Source organism: Cupressus sempervirens, chromosome 9 (assembly GCF_028749045.1).
Source record: "Cupressus sempervirens isolate cs-2001-9-10 chromosome 9, ASM2874904v1, whole genome shotgun sequence".
In the NCBI taxonomy this organism is placed as follows: Eukaryota; Viridiplantae; Streptophyta; class Pinopsida; order Cupressales; family Cupressaceae; genus Cupressus; species Cupressus sempervirens.
The window spans coordinates 731838210-731865569 of NC_143126.1; the positions used below are offsets into that span (position 1 = coordinate 731838210).

Sequence of the window (27360 nt, forward strand, 5' to 3'; positions counted from 1 at the left end):
TACTTTCTAAATAATTTGAGTGAAGTTGGTCACCATATATATTATTATATGTAGCATTAATAAAATATATGTTGAAAATATAGATTTAGGTTAGATCTATGTTATATTGAAATGATCTTATTATGCAGAATTATTATCTTTGAGCATTATAGTAGTCTCTCCTTTATTTATGTTTTATACAAAATTATTTGCCTTGATCTTTTCTTTTGAGAATGTTCTTATAGGAAAATGAGGGAGATTTAAGAAAAAGAAAAAGAGGGAGACCGACATTTTAGGCAGTCTTATTGATTAAGAGGGAGTAAGTCATGTTGAGAATCAAGAGGACCATGATTCATACCTCGTGATGATGTGATTTTAATGGGGCTACCCACTGTGTACATCATGAGGAATTGACGACTTCCAAATGATGTCACTTGTGTTTGCAAAAGTTATTGAAAGGCGATGATCTTACAATAACTTTATTTTTATGATGGATATCTTACGATATCTATGTAGATCATGATAGATTCTACCTTGTATGGTGGATGTTTATATGGTATGCATAATGAGATATCATTTGAACCATCTATGAGTCTCTCCTTGATGAATGAAACTTGACGTATGAGTTGTGTAGTCATTCATGTGGCACAATCATACTTAATCAAGATATTGGCGTATTGTGGACGAGGTTGATAAAATGGAAGGACCTTCAATGGACGAAAAGAGCAAGTTGAAACTTAGAAAATTTAGAATGAGTGGAAATTTTACATTGTGGGGGGAATAATAGTCAATGTTTCATTCCCACTTGAATCATCTTTAGAAAGGAAATGTTACATTCTCTAATATCTATGGACCCTCATGTGTAGATAAGTATTCTCATATTTGTAATTCTATGATCTTTTCCTTTGTATCTAGAAGATGATCTTGCAGGAAAAGAAGAATGGTACATTAGGCATATTGTGCAGACTCAATCTCATGATAGTAGCTCGTTAAAAGTGAGGCTCAAGAAGTGAATATCTTTGATGATTGAGATTATGAGTATCCTTTCACATCAAGAGGGAGTTCAATAATTCGTTAGAGACAACCTTATACAAGGAGCTTAGAAGATTGATACTTAGACGAAGTCTAACATACCTGTATATGACTACATGATTGTGATAGGGCCTACTCATGCGTACATCACGAGGAAGTAATAACTTGTCACCTGAAGGTTGAAAGATTAATATCAGATTCAGAGGGAGTTCGATAGGCATCCTTGGGTGAAGAAAGTCTCAAAGGGAGTAACTACAAGACCTGACTTCCAGGATCATTGTTTAGAAGGAGAATTTTGAGGTGCAATCCTTTGTAAATGATTTCTTCTCTACAAGGAGACATTCTAAGTGTAATTCCTTGTAATGCATTCTTCTCTGTGAGAGGGAATTAAGGTGAAAGCCCTTGTACTGCCCTCTGACTGGGTTCATGGTGGTTACTATTTCGCATATGATACGTAATGAAAGGTGACGATCTTTCATTGACATATATAAACAGAAGGTAACCATTATAAGATGACAATCCTATAAATGGTAGACTTGTTATCATGACAAACTTTATTAAATTGTTGTCCTAGAGTTCTGGAAATCATGATAATGAATAGATAGAAGGTAATCATTGTAACGTGACGATCTTATAAACGGTAGACATGTTATCATGGTTCTTTGGGGCGGATTTTGTTGGACACCATGATAACCAACCTGTTATGGTTCTTTGGGCCGGATCTTGCCCGACACCATGACAGAGTTACTACTATAAACCACACTTAAGGTGGTGTTTTAAAGTTATGAAAATTGCTTCAATTGTGTACTATAAAAGGTGAGAAATTTAGCCTCATAGTGAATTGAATACCATACTGAGATGACATCTCTTCATATTCTTGAGATCATAATGTGTTCTATAAATCCTCCCTAGATAAGAGGGAGTGTTAAGGTTGTAGCTTCTGTCGGAATCAGTATCTTTCCATCTGTATAATCACCTTTAGAATGTGCTATTTGTGAGTCTTGTGATTTTCCAATGTGAATATTAGCAATTGACAAATATATGGTGTTGTAATGAAAGATACATAAAATATTTCTTGAATATTGCATGTATTTTCAATGAATAGACATATTAATTGCTGCCACTGTTGTATTTTGACATTGAATACCAGTATGGATTGTGCTGGCCAATTGTTTGTGAAGTTGTTGTTTCAAATCAACTTTTGAGCAATACCCTCTACAGTACCCTCTGTAGTATTTGCTGTTGTTCAAAGGAGGAATCAACATCTTTCCAGCTGTATAATCACCTTTATAATGTTTTATTGAATTTTGTGATTTTCCAATGTGAACATTAGCATTTGACTAATGTATGGTGTTGTTATGAAATATGCATAATATATTAGCTGTCTATTGCATGGTTTTGTAATGTATAACCATATCAATTGCTTCCACTGTTGTATCTTCACATTAAATACCAGCAGGGGTTGTGCTGGCCAATTGTTTGTGGATTTGTTAATAAAAGGTTGATACATGATAACTATTTTTCGAAATGGCCATGAATTTTCAATACTATCATATGTTTGTGAATTTGCCTGTAATAATAAAAGATAATGCATATAGCAGGGTCCGTTCCCACAATTTGCAAATTTATAAGTTCCTTGGTCTCTTAATGGAAGTTGCTTATCTTTTCTACTCTTCCTGTTCTATTTCTTTTTTAGTCTGATCTCTGATGTATCATGTATGAAATTCGTCAAGTTTTTTCACTTTTCATTTTCTTTAGATTAAGTAATTTCTTATTTCTACCTCTGCTATTCTTTTTCTGATATTGAATGTATCATGGGAAAAGTTCTGTGATTATATTTTACAATGCATGTTCTTTAGAATAGATATTTCTTATTTCAATTGTGTATATTGGTGGTTGTAGAATCATAGTTTCTTATTTCAACGGTGCATATTGGTGTTTGTAGAATCATGCATTTAGTAGCAACCATTTGCTTTCTTGTAAGGGATAAGTTGGAAAGGAAAGATATATTTCATGATTCATCTATTATGAATCTGCTTTGTAAGAGACTTGTTGATGATAGCAGTTTGAAGGTCCATGCAGGGTTAATACTAGATCTGCTTTATATGTTCAGGGATAGCCTTTTCAGAGCGAGTTTGTCCCTTGATTAAGCAGTTAAAGAAATGTTTATAGTTATTAAAATTAAAAATATATTTTATTGATACAATATTTCATGTTTTCTATGGAGCTCATGTTCTGCTGGCAATATTTGTTATCTGTATATATAAAAACAATTGCTGCCTTGATTTCTTTAGGTCTATATATCTCGGGCTTCACTTGATAGTTTTTCATTAGTTGCGGATGCAAACTATATAAGTCAGAGTATTGGACGAATTATGCGAGCATTATTTGAGGTTTGCCTGCGTCGTGCGTGGTGTTCTATGACTGTTCTCTTATTAGAGTATTGCAAAGCTGTTGATCGCCAAATTTGGCCTCATCAACATCCTCTTCGGCAGTTTGAGAGGGATCTTTCATTAGAGGTTGCTGCAATTTTACTCTTGTGCGACTTCTGTATTTAAAGCAATTTTTAATTTATTACAACCATTTAAGTTTTTGGTTACCTGAGCAGATATTAAGAAAACTCGAAGATAAGGAGGTTCAGTTAGAACGCCTTTTTGAACTAGAAGAGAAAGAGATAGGGGCTCTCATTCGCTACACTCCTGCTGGAAAGGTTGGTTTTATTCTTCGAATATGCTCTTCTTTATATAGTTAAATATTTATGGGAAAAATATTTTGTTATCATGCAAATTATATGCCAACAAATTTAATATGTCTAGATTTAATCACTCCATTATTTATGTCATGGGGTGCAGGTGATTAAAAGGTGTTTGGCAAGCTTTCCTTGTATCCATTTATCTGCCAGTATAAGTCCAATCACACGCAGTGTTTTACAGGTAATATGATTGTTGCAGTTTTTTTGGCTTCCTATTCAATATGCATATACATGCACATATGTGTACACACATATACATGTAAATATGTAACATATATGTCTGGGTGCACATACATTTTTTTAATTCATTATAGTATTATACACACATATTATGTATGCATGCAACATGTATGCATACATATACATGTTTGTGTAATATGTGTGTGGGTAACATAGACCCTTGTATCATACATATGAGTGTTTCAGACATGAATGTATGTATTATATATATAATGAATAAAGAAATGTGCACACACATACACATGTTTTTGTATGAGTTCATATCAGTTTATAATGAACCAAAAACTGTGTGCGCACGTGTGCATGCATTTGTACATACATATGACTATACATACATGTTTTTTATTCATTGTGTATGCTTCATACATACATACACGTGCATTTGTGTATTATACATGCATGCATCATACATATTATAAATAAAAAATGTATATAAACACACAAATGTGCATACATATACATACAGATGCACACATACATGCACAAGTAGGAATACAGTATACTTATAACGGATAAAAAGCTGTTATGTAGAGACACCTGCGTGTATCTATACATATATATGTGTCCACATACTTTCTTCTTTCATAATATGTATTCACCTGTTTTTGTATATTTATTTAACTATGCACCCCTTTTTTATTCATTGTATGTATGGTATTGGCTCATATTTCAACATACACATGCAAATGCATATAACATACAAAAAACACTTTTTTATTTCCATATACACACACAGTTAAGTATCTATAAATATGTATACATGCATGATATGTATAATGAATTAGAAAAAATGTATGCACACGTGTGTGTGTGTAAACACATATATCTTGCTTATTTCACATTTTTATATGATTTCAATAATGTGACCCTGTTTGGAAAACACACAATTGCAGGTCGAGCTAATAATAACTCCAGACTTTGTCTGGAAAGATCATTTGCATGGAGCTGCTCAGCGCTGGTGGATCTTGGTTGAGGTTTGATGTTCTTCCTTCTTGTTTGCTTCCTTATTTGTTTAAACGTTGATTCAAAGCTCAAAAATGGAAGCCTACTTATCTAGCTTATGTATTGAGGTCTAAATCCAACAGTTTATGCTCAATCAATAATTGACTGCAGCCTAATGAAAATCTGCTTTTGTGAAAAGGGCCCATGATAATGCATTGCTTGACAATTTACACTATATGTGATCTTTTCTCCAATCAGTTTTGGTTTTTCATTGTTTTTGAGTTCCCTATATTAGACATTCTCTTATCATTTGTAATAGAAACTTGGAGAAAATGCCACTATAATTCTATTTAAGTAATTGAAGAATTATTAGAGAGATGCATATTCTGGATTCGATTGTGTGCCATATTTTCGCATCAACGATTCAAATCACACTCAGTGTTCCATCATCAAGATGTGAAGAGCTAGAGGAGATAAATGAATCCAATATGCATCTCTCTACTATGACTGATTGTGGAAATTTGTTCATGTTGAAGAATTATTGTTGTTATCACAGTCAATTACATTTCGTCATTTAGTGTAGGATTTTATTTATGTCCAATAAATGAATGGAGAATAGTGTTCATTGGCGAATTATGGAGAATTTGAGTTTATATATTTCAATACTTGTTGATTGCAAGTATTAGTGTTAGGTTGGTCTGAACTCATTGCGAGCACTTATGTTTAATTGGAAATGTTTATTTGAATTTCCGCATCATTGGACATTTGAATTAGTGTTGACGATATGAAAATCATGCACTCATCTTTAGAAGATTGTGCCCTTTGTGTTGTTGATTTGGCAAAGCAAAGACTGGTTGTCCCACCTCACCATCGATATATTCTTGCAGAGTTAGAGTTAGATTAGATTCACCATAATTTGTTTTGGTAAAAGTAGTTGAAGAGCCAAAATTGCCAAAATTATTCGCATTTGTAAAAGTTGATAGCTTGTCCATTGAATATATAGCGCAAGTCCCTGCATGGCTACCAGCAAACCACATCATAAAATCAAGTTGTCCAACAAGAATAGGATCCTTGGAGTCGCCTCTACGATCTTTTTAACAATCTAGCATACGTTGTGTCTTTGTTTAAGAGAGGGTTAGATATTTGGTGTTACATCTTAGAATACAAATTTTTTTATCGTTCATGTTGGAGTGGTCTCAAAAATAACATCAACATGACTCTGCTGCTAATGCTGCAGATCACAACTCAACTATCTTGCCAAATGTGATAAGAAAGATAATACCTTGCCTGTGCTTCTTTTTCTAAATGTGATCAAACTTAGATAACTGTGTCATCACCTCAATTATCATTACTTTCCTTTAGGATACATTGGAAGTTTGTAAGCCTGAGAGGTAAATCCTTGAATCCTTATGTAGGTGAAGTTGGGGAGTTGAATGAACCATGATCCGTATTTGTCCACCAATGCCTTTGCTTCTTTGGACAGCCTCTGATGCAATCCCTCTTGTAACAAATGAGTGATATACATAGCAAATACATCATTTATTCTCCTGTAGTGTCCCTTTTCCTGAAGCTAAAGGTGAGGATGAGAATCATAAATCTTGAGCTGCCCCTTGTTGTTCCCCACTTTGGAAATTTAATGCCTAATGGTTTTAATTTGCGAAATTTTAACGAATTGGTCTGAGTCAAAATTGTGTCTGCTAATTTTAGCCGAGTTTTGAGATTTTAGACCATGGTTGTAAATGCGAGGAAAAAGGTCTTTATCTACTTAGTCATTAGGAAGGAAATCCCAACATTTTTCTCTCTCCAGTCCATTAAAGTGAAAGCATTTTGGTTATGCTTAGGTTAATGCTTATTCAGGTGACTGTCATTGGTAATTGACTCGCCATTCTCTGAATGTTAATCGTCCAGCACCCATGAAGTAATGTTGCTGCTTTTAATTTTTAATCTTTCTGGAGTCATTCAGAATGCAAAAAGACAAAGCCCATCAAAGAAGAATAAAAGAAGAGATTCCCTCAATGGATGTTGTTTTCTCTCGCAGTACTCTGATTGATACATACACATGCATGTAAAATGTAATTTACATATATATTATATGATTAAAATATCTTTGATATTCTAAATATTTATCTGAATTTTCACTGACTCTATGTGAATCTGGACATCTGAGCCTTGGAACCTTGGTTTAATGCAATAAGTAGAGAATAATTTATATTAATTGCTGTTTGCACTTTGTATATAGTTTTCACTTTCTTGTCCTGTTATCTTGATAAATTACTTTTATATATATATATATATTTTTTTCCCTCTTTCAACTTTAGCTTTTGCACTGCATGTGCCATCGCTAGGTTACACAGTCGTTGACTAATTTCTATACTTTGGGTACATTGGAGTTTGGATTTAGTTTTATTGTGTCATTATATTTGATGATTATTAATTGATCGATGGATTCCACAAATAGAAAGCTTCATTTATTAAATGAAATTCTGGAATCTTATTTAGTTAAAGTTTATATATATATATATATATATATATATATAATGCATATGCAGATGTCTATATAAATGATGTTTTCCCCTCCTTTGTCATGGAGCTTATTTCTTTCTATAATTTTTCTTGTTTACTTTATCCTTTGGCCTCCTGTATATTTATAGTTGTGTCCATGCTATTTACTTTGTATCTAAATATATCCAGAAATTGCAATATATAATTTAAGTTGCGTTTTGGTTTTAATTCTACAGGTTTGTACTTAACCACTAAGGTTGATTTAACTTAGGTCAGTTGTTAATATTCCATAGTTTTGTTTCCTTTTCTGCTGATAAATTTAATATTGTATGTGCTATTTTGCTTTCTTGTGTTAGGATTCAGAAAATGATCACATCTATTATTCAGAACTGTTCATTTTGTCAAAAAAGATGGCAAGAGCTGGTCAACAAAAGCTTACATTCACTGTACCTATATTTGAGCCTTGCCCTCCACAGTACTACATACGGGGGATTTCAGACAGCTGGCTGCAGGCAGATGTCTTTCATACTGTCTCCTTTCAGCAATTGATTTTACCGGAGGTTACTTTTCATACTATACCTCTGTAATTTTGTAATGGCTATCACATCTGGGATGAAAAGATTCAGAATACACTTCTGGTTTTACTATTGCTTTTGAGGACATTTTAAGGCAAAGTTTATAACATTGAACTACTAGTAATGAAAATTAGAAATCAGAAAATCTTTTTTATTTATGCTACACTGACATTTTGCAGTTACATACTCCACATACTGAGCTTCTTGATTTGAGGCCGCTTCCTGTTTCTGCTCTTGGCAACCATAACTATGAGGAACTATACAATTTCTCACATTTCAATCCAATTCAAACTCAGGTAACATATTTCGTTCAATATTTTTCCATGCATGACCTTCTCATATGTTAAGTACCTAATATTTCAGTTTTAATTATACATGCTTGCTTTAAGAAATTCCAGTAATGTTATTGGACATTATATGCAGGCATTTCATATTCTGTACCACACAGACAAGAATGTCCTTCTAGGAGCACCAACTGGAAGTGGGAAAACAATATCTGCAGAATTGGCGATGCTTCATCTTTTCAATACTCAACCAGACATGAAGGTGGAATACATATCCTTTTGATACCATTTGGTGGTCCTGCTGCCTCTGTACTTTCAGTCCCTTAGGATTGTTTGTGTTCTCTTGTTGGACATTAATATTTCATCTTGTCTGAGAAGCTAACATTATCCTTTTGAATACCTATCAATTTTAAAATTATGCTGACATTGTGAAGTTTTATTATTTTTGATATAAATATATCAATTTTTAAAAATTGTATAAAGTTTATAATGCTATTTAAACTTTGAAGTTAACTGAGAGTGGTATATTCAGGTTATTTATATTGCACCAATGAAGGCCATTGTCAGAGAAAGAATGAATGACTGGCAGAAAGGGCTTGTACCAACTTTAAGGAAAAAGATGGTATGTATGAAATAAATTTTCTAATCGGAAGCTTTTAAAATATAAATGTGTAATTACTTTACTAACAGTAGTAAGAAGCTGGCAAATATATAAAGATACTAATTTATTGATCTTTCCAGGTCGAGATGACTGGAGATTTTACTCCAGATCTCAAGGCACTTCTTTCAGCAGATATAATTGTTTCAACTCCAGAAAAATGGGATGGCATCAGCCGTAATTGGCATCATCGCAAATATGTGATGAAGGTTTATTTTAGTTATTGATTGATATTCATGTTCTGGAAAAAAAGAAAAAAATTGTTTAATATAAAAAACCTTTATATTTTTGAATAGAAAAACTGTTTAATATAAATTTGAAATCAAGCTGTTCAGTACAATAATGATAGTGATGACAGATTATGAAAGTATACAAATTCTTCCTTGTAGATAATGACTATGATTCTGATTGGTATGTCTTTTTTTGTTAAAAAATACGAGTGACTCAGGTTGGACTCTTGATATTAGATGAAATTCATTTACTTGGAGCTGACCGTGGACCTATTCTTGAGGTATGTTTTTAAACATGAAACGACATATTAAATTTATGAAAGCATCATTGTTAACCTTAAATTAAATCCAGTAACTAGCTGATGCTTGTATCAAAATAATGTTGTATAGATACATCTTGTGAAATGCATGGGTATCCTGCTTGCAATTGTCCAATGATATGTGTTTCTGCGTGCTTTCAATCCCTGCATGTGTAAGTTTTTATAGATTGTTGTTGGTGGAGACTAACTAAACTGTAATTTGGTCTATGTAAATATCTTGAGCAATCTTCAATTCAATTCTGAATTCTTATAGATACATATATATGACTTGGACTGATAATAATGATTCTTATTTGATAAGAGCAGATCTTCCTTTTATTGTATTTGTGTTGATTTGATTCAAGTCTATATATATTATTTAGTTCTGATTTTAGACTGAGATTATATTGTCTATGTTATTGATATATCTCAGCATTCACAAATGCATATTATATGTGCATTGAGATATGATTACGTAGGGGTATGACCCTATGTAATCATACCTCAATACATAACAACAACAACATAACCTTGTAAAACACCGATTCAAGTGCTATTGGTTCAACACAATAACAAAATCATTAGCCTTAACAAAGCTTGACGCCCAATCATGATATTGGGATATCCTAAGAACCCAATACCATATAAACAGATCAGATTCAGACTGATGTAAACGATATAAGTAATTGGTATTCTTAGGTTATGATATATATATGTATATGTATATGTATGTTTGTATATGAATGTATAAGTGTGAGATATAAATCTGTATGTGTATATATATGGATAATCAGACTTTAATATACAGATTCATCATCAGTTATATAAAATCACTTATATTATATTTGCGTCAATTTCCATGAAGCTAATATTCTCAACACTTCCTCTTTAGCAAGGAGGGAATTGAAGAAGATATAACACAAGATTATACACCACTTAAAATATGGTCAATCAAGTTATGGTGTCCGGCAAAATCCAGCCCAAAGAATGATAACTATAGATTTTCATGGTGTCCGGTGAAATCTGGCCTAAAGAACAATGATAACACTTTACTTAAACACTTTTGGTGTTAGAAGATAGATCAACTATAGATAAAGTTGCCACCTTACAATGGTGACCTTACACATAAGAAAGATCATCACCTTTCATAACACAAGTTTGTAAACATCTAATTTATTCATGAATATATATTTATAACTTACAAATGTAATTACAAATTTGTTTTACCAAGTTTATGTCTAAAGTACTCTATTTTCAACCTTGCAAGAGGCTTGGTGAAAATGTCAGCATTTTGCTCATTAGTGCTGATATAAGCCAGCTTGATAACATTTCTGTCAACCATCTCTCGTATGTAGTGGTAGGGTGTCTCAATGTGCTTTGATCAATTGTGGAAGATATGATTAACAAAAAGTTTGATGCAGCTCTAGTTATCACAATTAATCACTGTGGGACCTAGTTGTTTTCCAAAGAGTCCAAATAATAACTTTCTCAACCATACTTCTTCGCGGGCTCCCATGGAGGCTGCCATATATTTAGTTTTGGTGGAACTCAAGGCAATTGTAGGTTGTTTTCTACTGAACAGTGATATCATTGCTGACACAAGACTGAAGCAACATCCTGTAGTACTCTTACGGTTTATGGAGCAACCAACCCAATTAGAATCAGTATATCCTTAAAGTTTAATATCAACATTCTTGTACTTCAAACCAAGACCAATAGTGCCATGTAGATATCTCAAAATATGTTTAGCAGCCATCAAATGAATCTTCTTTGGTTCACACATGAAATGACTTCACATAGTTGTGGCATAGCAGATATTAGACCTAGTATTTACTAGATACATAAGAGATCCAATAATCTGTCTATAAAGAGTGGGGTCAATAGTCTCTGAATTTACGACTTCTTCTTTTAGCTTATTTAGATTTGTTTCCATCAGAGTTGCTAGAGGTTGGCTATCCATCATCCCAAACCTAGACAAAATGTCATGGGTGTACTTCCATTGATTTAAAAAAATGTGATCATTCTTTTGACATATTTCTAGACCCAAAAAATGGTGCAGTGAACCGAAATCCTTCATTTCACATTCAGCTATAAGATCTTGTTTGCATTTTTCAATTAAGTGATCTTCACCTGTTATTAGTAGATCATCAACATATAAAACAAGTATTAACATGTTAGCATTAGATATTTTGAAATATATTTTAGGATCAACTTCATTCTTAGAATATCCTAGTTTGGTGAGGTAGCTGTCTATCCTTTCATACCAAGCTCATGGTGCTTGTTTGAGGCCATAAAGAGCTTTCTTTAGTTTACAGACATATAGATTCATATATATTATAACAAAACCTTCAGGTTGTTAGATATATACTTCTTCATTAATGACACTGTTTAGAAGCGTGGTCTTGACATCCATTTGATGCTATTCCATCCTTTGCATGCTGCAATTGCAATAATTGTTCTTGTAGAAGTGTATCGAGCAACTGGAGCAAAGGTTTCCTCATAATCAATACCTGCCTTCTGCGAAAAACCTCAAGCTACAAATCTTGCTTCATGTTTTTCAATGCTGTCATCTGAAGTATATTTGATTTTGTATAACGACTATGATGAAACAACTGATTTGTCTTTAGGCCTAGGTACAATATCCCAAACATCATTTTGTAATATGGATTGATATTCTTCAATTGTGGCATCTTTCCAAGCTTGACAAGTTAAGGTTTCTTCGACAGTTGATGGTTTAGATTTAGTAAGCTCTTTTACAAGTGCAGTATAACAAGATTTGTTTATGGTTTTCTTGCTCTCCCTGGAAATTTCATCTAGCTCAACATTGTTTTCTTCAATCATTTTTCTTGCCCATTGTTGTCGGTAAAAATTGTGTATTAGCTGACGGGCCCCTTCAGGAAGGTTCCTTTTATGTAGTCGACGGGCCCTTCGGTAATAGTCATGTAGCCGATAGACCCCTTCGAGAAGGTTCTTCAGAAAGTATTTATACACCCTTTTGGGTCATTGTAATCATCATTTGTATGTAATGTCTTTGGCATATGCGAATAATACAAAGAGTTCTACTGTTCTTATCTATTACCTGTATGCATTAATTTCTTTACCCTAGTACGGTAAACACCCATAATGGCCTTTTCTTGATATTAGAGATGTCTCTATTTTTTGAATCTGGTAATGACACATTCTTCTCTAATATGTTCTCCCTCTGATTTTCAGTTTGTAGATATTCCTCTAAGTCTGTGATGGGCTCATCTTTTGTATTTGTTGATAGTTTTAATGAAGTTTTTTTCCCTCAAATACGACATCTCTGCTGACTTCAACTGATCTTTGTCCAGGTACATAGACTCTATTGCCTTTGGAGTTCTCACTGTACCCAACAAATATTCCTTTCTTCTTAGATGGTTCTAACTTGGTTCTCTTTTCTTTAGATATGTGAATGTAAACAGGGCAACCAAATATTCTGAGATGACTTAAGTTAGGTTTAATTCTTGTAAAGACTTCTTCAGGAGTTGTGTTTTCTAGAATTGAGTGTGGGCATCTGTTTTGAATATATACAATAGTATTAGTAGTCTCTGCCCAAAATGAGAAGTGTAAATTTTGATCTTGAAGCATGGGTTTTGTTGCTTCAACAATGGTTCTATTTTTCCTTTCTGCTACTGTATTTTGTTGAGGATTATAAGATACAATATACTCCCTCTTAATCCCAACAGAGGTGCAAAAATCTTTGAAATTTTCAGAGGTATATTCTCTTCCATTTTCAGATCTTAGAGTTTTTATTCTTTTTGACGTTTGATTGTTCACAATTTTTCTTTGAACTCTTTAAATTTTGATGAGATCTCATTTGATTCTTTGACCTTTAGGAAATAGATCCAAGTTTTCCTAGAGAAATCATCAATAAATATTATGTGGTATGAGAATCCTCCTAGAGAAAGTGTTGGCACAGGTTCGCATAAATCAGAGTGAACTAGTTCTAGAACTGATATAGACTTGTGTTCACTAGGAGGAAAAGGTCTTTTTATATTCTTTCCTAGAGAACATCCTTTACAAATGCCTATATGTTTGAATTCAAGCTAGGTGTTCTAGTGGTGATTTTTTCTACATTTTGTAGTGAACTAAATCCAATATGTCCAAGTCTTCTATGCCATATTTCATTAGGATTTGTTACTTCGTGGCTTAGGGCTTGCTTTTGAATGTTACATAATTTATATAGGGTTTCATTTCTAGTTCCTATCTTGAGATTTGTATTTTAGGCTAGTACAACACTTTATCTTCATTAAAGGTAACTTGGTACCCTTCATTAGCAAGTCCAAAGATGGATACTTGATTTCTTTATATGCCAGGCACGAAAAGAACATCTTTTAATTTTAGAGTAATCCTAGTTCTTAGTTGTATAGAACAGGTCCCAATTCCTTTTACTGGATAGGTGGAGTTATTGCCAATGGTGACTCTTTTAGTGAGATAATTTCCAAAAGTTTCAAACTTATCTCTGAATCCTATGATGTGGCAGTCTATTATTCACACATTTTTGTTGGATTTCATCTCACTTGATAGGGCTGAGTAGAATAACAAATTTTTATCCTTTTTTGTCTCGACTAAGCAAGCTAGGATCTTTCCCTTTATGGACAATTTCTGAAGGTATGTCCGAATTTCTCACACTTATAACATTGAAATTTGGAGATATCATTTCTTTTGTAATTATTATTTCCTTTCCTTTAAATTTCCTCTTCTTCCCTTTGTTATTAGAGTTTGAGAAAAGAGTTTGATTTTCTCCAGCTTGATTTGAAATGATCCTTCTAGAAATTAGTCTTGATTCTTCTGATGTGCAATCATTTTTCAATTGATCAAAAGATGGTATTGAAGGTCTATTGACAACCTGGATGAATGCTTCCCAAGATATAGGTAGTCCTCTAATTGCTATTATGGATAGTGCTTGGTCATCTACTTTGTTTCCAATAGAAGATAGATGATTTTTTATTTCGGAAATTCTTCCAAAGTAGGATGAAATTGACTCTCCTTTATTCATTTTTGTATTCAGCAATTAATTTTTATAATGTAATCAATCTACTTGAGTTGTTGATCTCAAATGTATCCTTAATTATTTTGAATACCTTGAATGTTTTTTTGACATTTGAGATGGATTGAAGAATATGATCTTTTACTAAATCAACAATGATTTTCTTGGCTTTATTATTTGGCCTTTTCTGCCTCGTCTTTTGGCATTGAAATATCTGATTCAATGAATGATTCTAATTCCAATTCTTCAAGGATTGTTTGTAATTCGAATTTTCCATGAGAAAAAGTTGTTGCGCCTTCAACTCTATCCTCTAGATGAAATCAAACAACGGGTTGGGAGCTCAGTAGTGGTTGGTTGAATCAACCGCCCATAGAATGGTAGGGAGCGCCCGATCACCTCTCTAGCTGTGAAGAGCATTGCCCATTCCCACACTACATCCTTCTATGCTACCCCACTGATCCAACAGACGAAGGAGGTAGCCGTCTTCCATATACGTGAAAGAGGGGTCCCTATTATCTAACCCCCCATTCATTGGGAGGGGTTTTACCGATATGAGGGGAATACCACTCTAGTAGTTAGAAAGGATAACATGGTTTGACATGATGTCTCTTTTTAATTTAGTTTTAGCAGTCTCTATACCAACTAGGCTCTAATACTAGTTTTTATAGATCGTTGTTGGTGGAGACTAACTAAACTGTAATTTGGTCTATGTAAATATCTTGAGCAATCTTCAATTCAATTCTGAATTCTTATAGATACCTATATATGACTTGGACTGATAATAATGATTCCTATTTGATAAGAGCAGATCTTCCTTTTATTGTATTTGTACTGATTTAATTCAATTCTATATATATTATGCAGTTCTGATTTTAGGCTGAGATTTTATTGCCTGTCTTATTGATATATCTCAGCGTTCACAAATGCATATTATATATGCATTGGAATATGATTACGTAGGGGTATGACCCTACATAATCATACCTCAATACATAACAACATAACCTTATAAAACACAAAATCATTAGCCTTAACAAAGTCTATCACCCAATCATGATATCGGGATATGTTAAGGACCTGATATATATATATATATATATAAGTATGAGATAGAAATCTGTGTGTGTATATATATATATATATATATATATATATATATATATATATATATATATGGATAATCAATCTTTAATATACAGATTTATTATCAGTTATATAAAATCACGTATATTATATTTGCTTGAATTTCCATGAAGCTAATATTCTCAACAGCATGAAACAAATTCTGTCCCAAACTTCATCTTAGAGACCTAATTGATAATCTTATACTCTTCAAGAGCATTGACTTAGAAAGACCTATTTTATCTATATTGCAATTGCACCATTCCACTAGAATTAAACTAACTGAAATTAATTGTATAATCTGTTTAACACTTTGTTTTAAAATGAATAATGATTTGTGAAAGTAAAAAGAAAAAACTTATAATATATATTGGCTTTTTGGTTGATACAGCCTTATCTATGCGGAAATAACTGCATCAACTTTCTTGTTGTAAGTGGATGCTTAATAAATACCCCCTTTTTCATAATGCTGAGAGGATGTAACCTCAATTCTTCAACTCTTAAATGTGACGGGTGGACAAAGGGCCTAATTCTGGGGATGGTGGGGGGACAGCAGCAGTGGAGTTGCAAGGAGATGGTGATGATATACATATATAGTACTTGAAAACTAGTGATAAAAAGATATAAAAATGGAAAAATTGCAAATACTAAATACTACGACATGAGTTGGATGTGTCCAATATGATTGATATTTTATGTACAGTGATACTGTCACTAACAACTGATTATTTGAAACCCTTATACATTGAAATTAAGCATATATGAAAATGGAACTGGATAATGAATTGTTGGATAAATATGATAGTAGCATCACATGAATTCCAAACATAGAAACACAAATACAGAAACCCATTCTGATTTTTTCTTAGGGTCGTTAGCATAATCAGTAATAATGTATGAAATAGCAGCTGCAATCCCTCTTAAATTGTCCATATCAGGCTTGCAAATGATGTGAAAATGTCCTTCAATCAGCTACACATGTGCATGCGCGCGCACACACATATATGTTAATGATTGTAGTGTTGATCGAATGATTCCACTTGATGAAATCAAATGTTCGAATGAGCTATCAGCCTCTAACATTTGATACCTGTCCTACACGATTATCATCATGGAGCATTAGTATTATTGATAATTTAGTGTATATATATGTCTCTCTCTATATATATTATCACAATCTTAATCATCATAATAAGAAAATGTTATTAACTAATGAGAGTTAAAGAGACATGTCTCTATGGAGACATGTCTCTTAATATCATATACATATGCATTGAGAAGGTAACGTCAAACACACAAAAATCTGTAAGTGCTATTACAAGTTACAACAATGACAAATCTACTAAATTTAACATGGTATTAGACCCAGGTTGATCATGGGAGAGAAAACTGTTTGTCGGTTCAGTTTCAGTTCAAGATTGATTTAGCCACTAAAGTTTTGCAAAGTGTTGCATCTAAGCCTCACAAAGATCTATACCAAATTTGAAATGCAATTGAGAAGGGTGATTTGAGAAAGTTGCTAATATTAAAGGAAGTATCACTGATTTTTTTTGAAGTAGATGCCACCACAGAGATCTCCAATATCGTTCAATATCCTGCATGGACATGACCACCGATCTCTTCAAAAGGCTTTGTGTTGAACTTTTGACTACTAAAAATTGCCACTAGGGACGCGACATGTAGAGGTTTGCATGAGATGCTCAGATCTTTTAGAAAGTTTGTGTAATGAAACATTTGAAAATGACTATGGGGTTACCACAAGGAGATACCAACGAAGGTTTGGAGCAGGCACAAGTGCGTTGATAAAGCAATATACTAGCGAAGTGTGTAATGTCCCCTTTTTAGCAAGTTCCTGCAGTTGGCCAGGTCAACTCACCGTCGCAACCCTCGTGAGATGATAGTAGGATTTGAGGGTCTCAGTTGTGCGGTTATAGGCCTTCCAGCAGCCTATGGTGTGTTTTGGCTCCGTTTGAGGGACTTACTATTTATAGTATAAGTCAATCTGTTGGTTCTGATGAGCTTAGTTGAGTTAGAGGAGTCGGAGGATGTCCTCAGTTTTTATTTCGGGCTTCCGATTTGGGCTCCAAGAATCTTGGAGGGAGTGTCTATTTATAGTAAGTCACCCCGTCAGGTTCATTTATCATCTTTCATCATCAGGATCACTTTAGTGTTGTCAGATTTTGATTCTAGTGCTTCTTCAGTTGTTTTCACAAGATGGGTGAATTATTATTATTATTCATCTAAATGCACTGAGGTTGCTATTTTTGTTGGTGTTGTTGGTTGGTCACCTCAGTATCATAGCTCATTGGAATCAGGACAAAAAGTTTTAAATCCTGGGAACAAGAAATAGTGGCCTTACGTGTCAGAATTTGAAGTTATGGTGGAAAAGGTCATTTTTGGAGCCAAAAGCAATTTATAAATTAGTTTATGATGGCACTTTACTATGTTTTAATGTTGTGTGTGGGAAGCTTCTTAAGTGGAGTTCATTTGGGAAACTTTGTGCTCTTTGGAGATTATAAATATGAGCCCATTTGATGAGTTAAGCATGCTTGATTATATATTTGACTGGTCAAATCTCCTATCTATCATTATCTATGTCTGGGAGATTGGCGTTGTAATTCTGAGATTCATAATTGACAGTTGTGCTGAGATAAACAATTGTCGGAATTCTCCCACTGTGAGTCCTGTGGCTTGGAGATTTTGAAAGTGTAGGCTTACGATTTACTGCTGAGAGTCTACATTTGTTTGGTTGGATGAGTTGATATTTGGAAGCTGTGAATTTCATCAAGTATTGGCAGACGTGGATGAAAGCAAGAAGTGTTTGCTGGAAGTGAGTAGACGGCTTCATTGTGCAGACCACTTGACCTTAATACCTTGGTGTTTGAGCTGTTGCAGAAGGAGAGGCTAATGCACCTTGTTTTGGGCCTGCGGTTTATAGTTGGTCACGAATTTCAGCAGACCATAGCTGTGGGTGAGTGTGGAAACTATTTATTGCAGACGGCAGTTGATTGGAGTGCTGTTGGAGACGTTACCATTGCTGCTGGAGGTAGTTGATGCATATGCAATTCAGCTGTGAGTTGATATAAGGAAACTCAATTCAGGTTCAAATTGCTATTTAGAATTGCATTGAGGTTTTATGCATGGTTGGTCATTTCCTCAAATTAATAAATTGGCAAATTACCTGCAGCCAGGTGCCATGATTAAAACATATATTTCTGATGTGTGGTTTTTATATCAAATGCAAAGAATCCCTTTCCAGTTATAGCCTGAATTTATAACATCATTTTAAACTTCTTGTAACTTATCAACTTGGGAAAATTCAAAATAAATTGGGGAACAATTAAATTCTGTGCATTCATTTATCAAATTGGGAGCCGGCTAGGGGTTTTTACAAAGTGGATTTGGCGCCCAAAATTCTCTTTCAACAAATATTTTATAAGAATGGATGATTCGAAGCATTAGGCCCAAAATAAGAAGCCAAAGAAATAGGTGGTGAAACGATATGACATAAGTGGGGTATTTTCAATCACTCACCATATTGACACCTATATAAATATTTAAATGCTCATGGGAAGGAGACATTAGAATCACAAATGAAATGATCTTTGCAGTAATAAATGATGTGCCATCAGTGAACACTCCAACAGGGACCATCTTGGTATTTGTGATGAATGTGTATCTTTATTATACTTGACATCAGTAATAAATTATTTGACTTGAGTCAGCAACTATACTAATATCAACTTGTCAAATTGAAGGAAATTATACAGGCAGCGATATGTATATGCTACGATATGTTTGAAATGGGATCATTCCAACTAAACTGGTATATGTCAGGATTTTTTTTTTTTTTTTGTGCATTTAAGAGTCTTGAACCCTTAAGAAGGAAAATTGCCATGGGATATAATTTGTTGTAGGAACATATTTCGGGAGAACTTATTTTTAACCAGAACTATGAATCATATCAGAACTTTATTGGATATAATTTGCTTTTAAGGAGATGACATCAGTATTTGGGGCAACTATGATTAAATTTGAGCAGAGAATATAATTATAGGTAATACAAGTTGAAGAAAATAGAAGAAACGATTTTCCAAGTATTGATAATACAAGTTATAATCAGTCAAGAGGACCAAGATTCTCGTGGTGAAGTTCCATGTTGAAGAATGAAGAAAATAACTTTCTGCCATGGGGCTGAGTTGGTGGAATCTGTCAAGATATGTTCTCACATTCAGACGGAGTCTTAAAATCCATCATAGGCAACCTTGTATGAGGAGGTCAGAAAAGTTGATATCAGATTCAGAGGGAGTTTAACATTTCATTAGAAGTAACGTTGGACGAGGAAGTCAAAAAGTTAGTGTTTCTTCATGAAGGAGAAGTTCAAAGTGCGATCCCTCGTAATACATTTTTCTCTGTGAGAGAGATATTTGAGGTGAAAACCCTTATTCTTTGATATGGTTCTTGGTAGATGTCATGCGTGTGACACCATGACAACACCACATGGGAGAATTTGTGGGAACTTCATGTAAACTTTTGATGTCACGCGTGTGACTCCAAGATTTTAATGGGCATGCCCCTTGTGTACATCATGAGGAAGTGACGACTTTCAAATGATTCTTACTTGTATTTGTAGAAGTTATTGAAAGGTGACAATCTTACAATAACCTAATCTTCTATTATGATGGATATCTTATGGTGTCTAAGCAGATCATGATAGATTATATCTTGTAATTTAATGGAATAAGGATAGATATTGTCACATAGATATCTCTGAGTTGTATTGTTTAGATATGTCATGGTGAATTAACATCCTTAAACATATCATGAATATAATGTTCCTATGTTAAGTATTATTGAGGATATGTGTGCACATACCTTATGGACATTTTGAGTATTTGGTGAATATCATGCGACTGGATATTTAGGAGGCCATTACTCAAAGTACTTGGTGAATATCACGCGACTTGATACTGTGAGGCCATTACTCTTGATATCATGAGATGATAGCTAAATGGTGGGTATCTTCTGATCAAAGATATCCTAATGTGTGTGTATAATATACTTCTGTGTGTGTGTATGTGTATGTGTGTATCTATATATATATATATATGCATAGATATATTTATATGTACACACTACACACATGTTGATGTAGCTTATATTCATATTAATATTATATGTACATTATATATTTTATATGTAGCACTCATGCATATTTGTTTCTATTATGTATGTACAAGTACATTTATAGATATATTTAATTGAAATATTCCTGTGTTTGTACATGCATCAGATAATCTATGTATATGTCTGTATACATAAGCTATGCACATTCGGACACACACTCTTATGTGTACATATGTGGGTATATAACACATAGACACACAGACACACACAGACACACACACATGGACACACACGTGCGCGCGCACACATGTGCACACACACGTGCACACACATGCATGCACACGCACACACACACCCACACATGTGCACACGCACATGCGCACATGCACACATGCACACGTACACCCGCATGCACGCGCACACGTGCATGCGCATGCGTACGCGCATGTGCACACACACACCCGCACACGCATGCACATGCCCACGTGCACACGCACGCACATGCACACACGCACGCACAAACACACACCCACCCACACACGCACACACACACATACACACTGTAGTTGTATATAGGATGAAATAATTGCTCAAATAATGAATGAAATATTTTTTCAAGCATTAAACACATTGCGTGCTTCTACATTAATCATGTCTTTTTCTTCTCTAAAGAAACCTCAGGTGAAAAGTATACAGATAATCTATACATATCCGATCTACGAGAAAAGGCAGCTATCTAGGCCAAATCATAGATTCTCTCAATAGGTATATGCAGTATAAGTAGAGAAGGGTTTGTCAGATGTTAAAAATATCGTTGATAATATCATGTCTTGATGCTTTGTATAGGTTATTGTTTCCCGGATGAGATATATTTCCTCACAAACAGCACGTCCAATTCGCTTTGTAGGCTTGTCAACTGCATTAGCAAATGCTCGGTAAGACTCCTATATTTATACTTCTTATATTTTGAATATTTGCACGATATTTGTCTATTTTGAGCCAAGTATTGTTCCTATTCCTCTTCAAATACATTGTTACTGTTACATGGTCTTTTGTTGATTATTGCAATAATTTGAGTTCAAATACTTATTTGAGTGAAAAAAGGTTTTGGTTGAAGTCCTCTGGAAGATAATGGATTTAATTTGTACTCATGCAACAAATTGGAGGTGTAATGGAATTAATTTTTACTTTTATTGATTACTGATGCCTAAAAATTGAGATTTAATGGCAATGGATATGAAAGATTATGTAATTTCCATTCTTTGGCTGCTGATAATACAAACTGCATGATTGCATAGTAATTTGAGGCAAAGGAGATTTATTTTTTCTCTTGGACCTTATGTTACTAGTCTTCAGTATCAGTGAGTATTGGTGACTTCCTTCGGATCTCTTTGATATTGTCATATTTATGGCGTGTTTTTTGATCAGTGATTTGGCTGATTGGCTGGGTATTGATGATGCTGGGCTTTTCAACTTCAAGCCAAGTGTGAGACCAGTACCACTTGAAGTTCACATTCAGGTAAACCATACTGATTTTTAATGATTCATTTGTCTCTCAACTTCATATATAACTTCTGATTTTCTGTTGAGAAATATTTATTGTCGGTTCTGTTGGTATTTTGTAAACCAAAAGAAAGTCTCGTCATATAACAATTAGTAATGATAATTGGAATCCTTTGTTTTTTCTGTTTATATCTTGCCTTGAAATATGATATATCCCAACTTTTATTGTGCTATTATTGTCAAATTTAACATTCCGAGGGCTGAATTACAAAGATTAAGAGGTATTGTTGAACCAAGCATTGTTCTGTTGGCTGTCATCCTTTCTTATTTAAATCAAGATCTTTTCTTAGATTACAGTTTGTTTCTAATGTTATAAAGCTTCTTTATTTGATCTATTCTTATTGGGACACATTAGCTCATATGCAAATACTTGTTTAATTCATATCTACAAATGAGTGCTTCTACTTAATCACACAATCTTATGTTACCCGTGTGTGGCTTTGGTGCCTTCGATCTAAGCCTGATTTGAATCTGGCTCACAATTTTGTTCAGTGCAACTATTGAGTTCAATTATGTTTCCATTTGCAAAGAAACTCTTATTCACTCTTAGGCATTTGACATTGCTTTTGTGATAGACATACCAGATTCATTCGGCAATTATGTTAATGTGGTGCACATTGATTAATATAAAGAGTTGGAAGGTGGAAGCAACACAATCTTCTTATCCTAGCTCCTGTGGCCACTGACATTACCAATATTGATCAAGATTGTTAATTTTATTTCATATGATTGAATGATATATTTCAACATTTCTCTGAAGTCTAGATAGAAACCAAATGTCTAAAATATATTTGATAGGATTTTACTAGATGGTCTTAGTTGCTGATTTGGTATCCGAATCCGGTTCGGGCACATGAACTGGATCCATGGATTCATGATTTTTTTTTCCTATTATGATTCATAAGGATTCGTGTATATGTATAAAAGAGAAATATACAATGAGAGAGCAAAATGAGAGTGAAATAGAGAGCAAAATAAAGAGCAAATTTGACCTGAATTGTATTTGGATGTTGAATAAAAGGTTCATTTTAGGGTTAGAAGGCAAAAACAAAATATTAAAAAAGTCATATTAAATAAGTTTGACCCACTCAAAAGATTGGCTTGCCTGTGGATCCTCGAGGATTCGTGCCAATTTGGGTAGGATCCTTGTTTTACATAGTGGATTCGTTCGTTTTCATGAGCCTATGAATTCGGATGAATACACTATGTAAAACAAGGATCTTGATGGAATCTGTATGAATCCGAAACCGGATTGGACCCAGATCTGAATCCGACCTCTCAGGCCCACAAATCTATACAAATTTACTATGTAAAACAAGGATCCCACTCGGATCTGCATGGATTTGAATCAAGATTGGACCCAACCTGAATCTGCCCTCTTGGGCATGTATCTGATAACTAGTTAAATGGTTCATTCGATGATTATTATTAATTTCTGGATAAGGCTATTATGAAATGAGCATTGTGTACAAAATGTCGGATGATGATGGGAAAGTTGAAAAACTCAGTTTCGGCAATATCTTTACGGACCCAAATTTTTTGAAATTCTAGGGATTGCCTAAATCTCAGCAAAAAATTTAGCAAAAAATTGACACTTCTATCGAACATTTGAAAATATACAATTTCTTAAAATGTTCTTAAAAACACACACATACACACCAAATTTGTAGAACATATAATGATTTGAGATATCCACCATATATTAATCAAAGTGTTGAGTTAAAAAGTAATTCATAGCAATTAAAACTTAGTAGATTATCATAGTGATAGAACCATATATCAAAAAACAAGTATGGCATTTGAATAAAAATAAGTTAAATACATATAGAAGTCAAAACTCCATTAAACTACAACTTCTGAATACATATTAAGTTCAAGTTTCAGTGTCAATGAAAACTATATGTAGAGTCATAAATTGCATCTACAAGTAAAGCTCAAAAGAGATCGCTGTTGCTATGTGGGTGTTGCTGAAGTAGTTGTAACTACAACATCCTCAACAAGTGCTTGAATAGGAGTCTCAGTCTCAATAGAAGCCTTTGATGGATGACCGAAATCATTTTCCTCCTCATGTGCTGCCACTGCTGCATTTCAGTCATTTGCTTTCATCCCAAACTCATATGCCTCCATCTCAAACTCAGCTAGTTTCTCATCAGTCAATAAAGGATCATCCACATATGAATCTACATCATCACTATCAAGAGGATGAATCCAATCTACTAAATATGGATCAATGTTGTCCAAGTCGAGTGCTTCAAATGAATCTTTCCCTTGCACCTTCTTTTCATGCAAAGGAAGGTTGTAACCACTCATAAAACAAGTCATTCAAGTGCTTTTGAGTCAAATTTTTGCGTTTCCTTGTCCGTACGTTTTCAAAAGTACTCCAGCTTCTCTTGCAACCAGAAGCACTATAGGGCTGCAATAAAATTCGGATGGCAAGCTTTTGAAAATTAGGCATTGTGGCACCATAATCTTCCCACCATAGATGTGCAAGGATTAAAAAAGTCATTTATAATGTGGTTAAGATTTCAATAAATTTAATGAGCAAAATAAATGGTATAACAAAACTAAACACATTCTTTTTTTACCTGGTTGCAAGGTGTATCTTCTATGTTTGCAATCAAGAGAAGAAAACAATGGCCCCTCTTCCCTTATGTAGGTTTGTAACTCATTAAGTATGTGGTCTTGAAGGTCCAAATCAACAACCAATCTTCAAATATATGTGTCCAAGCCAATTTGAGCCTTTGCATTTCGCTTTAAAACCATAGGTGAAATAAAACTTGGGCTCAAGTAGTAGGCAATTGCATGAATATATTGGTGGAGTTGCTAATTCCACCTACGATTAATTATGTTCCGTCTGGGTCTATATTTGGTCTCATTTGACCCATACAAGTGCTGAATGGCCTCTTTGGCACTATCTATGGCCTTATTTAGGTACCCCATGGGTTTTTTTATTCCCGTCCACTATTTGTAGAACCTTCACCTATGGGGTTGACACCTAAACATAAACAATTATAAATTATTGTGGCTACCATGGCCTTTGATGTCCTCTTTTTTATTGCCTTCTTTTGTGCATATGTTTCAAGGCTTGTCAAAGCCCTCTCTTGCAGCCTCTTCCAGACATTTATCACACGGTGTAATATCATTGCATGGAATCTTTGCAAGATGATATTTCAGTAGGCTTACACTCGAAGTCTTATGCTTAAGGTAATGGATAAATTGGACATCTCCTTGATTTCCATTAAGAGTCCCTCTTTCTGCCGCCAAACATTTCCTAAAGTTACAAACTAGCACGACAAGTCTGCAAACCCAAAATAAAGGATTTGAATATTAGATATGTTTGAGATCAATTATTAGGCAAGTATATGATATTATCCTTATGAACTATGAACTTTTGAAGTAATTGAGATAAAAATTTATTGGACTTTTAAAGAGGCTAGTCACTAAATAATTGTCCAAGTCTAATATCATTTTTTCCCCTAAGTCATCAATATAATTGAGATCAAATTAATCAATTTTTTGAAGTAGACAGTTACTGTGAAAAATTACTAATAGTAACTATGACTGATTTAATATTATGTAAAAATTTAATTGCAATTACTAGCAATATCTAATAACTATTACTGATCATTAATAGTAACAATAACTATAATAAATATTAAAAAGTATAACAATATTAATATAAAATAATTAATTACACCTTGTTAAATTTTCATAATTAGATTTATATAATCTTTTATTTATACATATAAATATATAATTAATCTTGCAAATATATTTATATATATTCTTGAATAATATAAATAAGTCTTGAAAAATTTATTTATATCCACTCTTTTAATATCGAATGGTGTTTGTCTTGCATCATAGATTTCGGGCATAATGAATGGTACATAAATATTAAAATGAGGGCGGCAGGTACAAGAGACACGACCCTCTACGTACATCAGTCAGAGACATAAAGCAAAAAACGTGACCCTCAACCCATCGGTCAAGACAATACGGGAACAGTGAAGACAGGTGACAGATGTACAAAGAATTTAATATGGGTCACGATGAAGATGACCATCCCATAAATTTTGCACCAATAAGGTTCCTAATCACCTTAGCTACGTGGAAACAAATTATGAGCATCATGCTAGGATATAGGTAATATAAACAAGAATATAAAACTTTTAATTTATGATAAAGATATACAATCATTTATTTACATTTATATATAATAATATTTAATCAATGAATTTATAAAAAAAACTTTGATTTATCATATATAATAAAGATATAGATATATAATATACATATAATTAATAACTAAAGAGATTGATCATTTATCCGACAGAAGCTATAAACATTAACACTCCCTCTTAGCAAGGGAGGATAAACACCAGAAAAATATTACACCATTGGTAATATTAGGAATCTAAAGATGTCTTAGAAGTTTTTCATTATATGATATCAAGAGCATTGATCTCCAGAATATCAACATATGATATTCATCAATTACTCCAGTTAAAGTAAGATATCACATTTGATATCAAGAGTCTTGATCTCCCAGAATATCAACATCCGATATTCATTAAGTACTCAAAAACTAAGTTTAGATATCACATTTGATATCAAGAGTATTGGGCTCCCAGGATATTAATGATATTCACCACTTAAATCATTTATATATCACATTCGATATCAAGAGTATTGGCCTCCTAGAATATCAATGATATTCACCACTTACTCAAAACGTTTTAGATATCACATTTGATATCAAGAGTATTGGTCTCCCAAAATATCAATGATATTCACCAAGTACTCTAAGAGTAATGGCCTCCTAGAATGTTGAGATACAAGACATTCACCATTTACTCAATTTATTTAATCTCATAATACAAGTTGTTTGTAAGATCGTCACCTTACAACAACTTCTCCCAAATACAAGTGATGATCATTTGAAAGTCGTCACTTCCTCATGATGTACATAGGGGATAGGCCCATAAAAGTCATATGGTCATAATCCTTTTGACTATGATAACTTATGATCGTTAGAGATTCC

General features: G+C 33.6%; 1 protein-coding gene across 1 annotated transcript in view; it reads left to right on the plus strand.

Annotated features, from left to right (window-relative positions):
• LOC149540794 (U5 small nuclear ribonucleoprotein helicase) overlaps nt 1-27360 on the plus strand; it is a 316081-nt gene that overhangs the window by 182182 nt on the left and 106539 nt on the right. The window contains exons 25-36 of the mRNA XM_089801877.1: nt 3306-3530; nt 3620-3721; nt 3864-3944; nt 4897-4977; nt 7804-8007; nt 8202-8318; nt 8446-8568; nt 8839-8928; nt 9048-9173; nt 9413-9475; nt 21600-21688; nt 22182-22272. Coding sequence (XP_089658003.1) covers nt 3306-3530; nt 3620-3721; nt 3864-3944; nt 4897-4977; nt 7804-8007; nt 8202-8318; nt 8446-8568; nt 8839-8928; nt 9048-9173; nt 9413-9475; nt 21600-21688; nt 22182-22272 — 1392 coding nt within the window. The remainder of the gene's footprint in view (nt 1-3305; nt 3531-3619; nt 3722-3863; nt 3945-4896; nt 4978-7803; nt 8008-8201; nt 8319-8445; nt 8569-8838; nt 8929-9047; nt 9174-9412; nt 9476-21599; nt 21689-22181; nt 22273-27360) is intronic.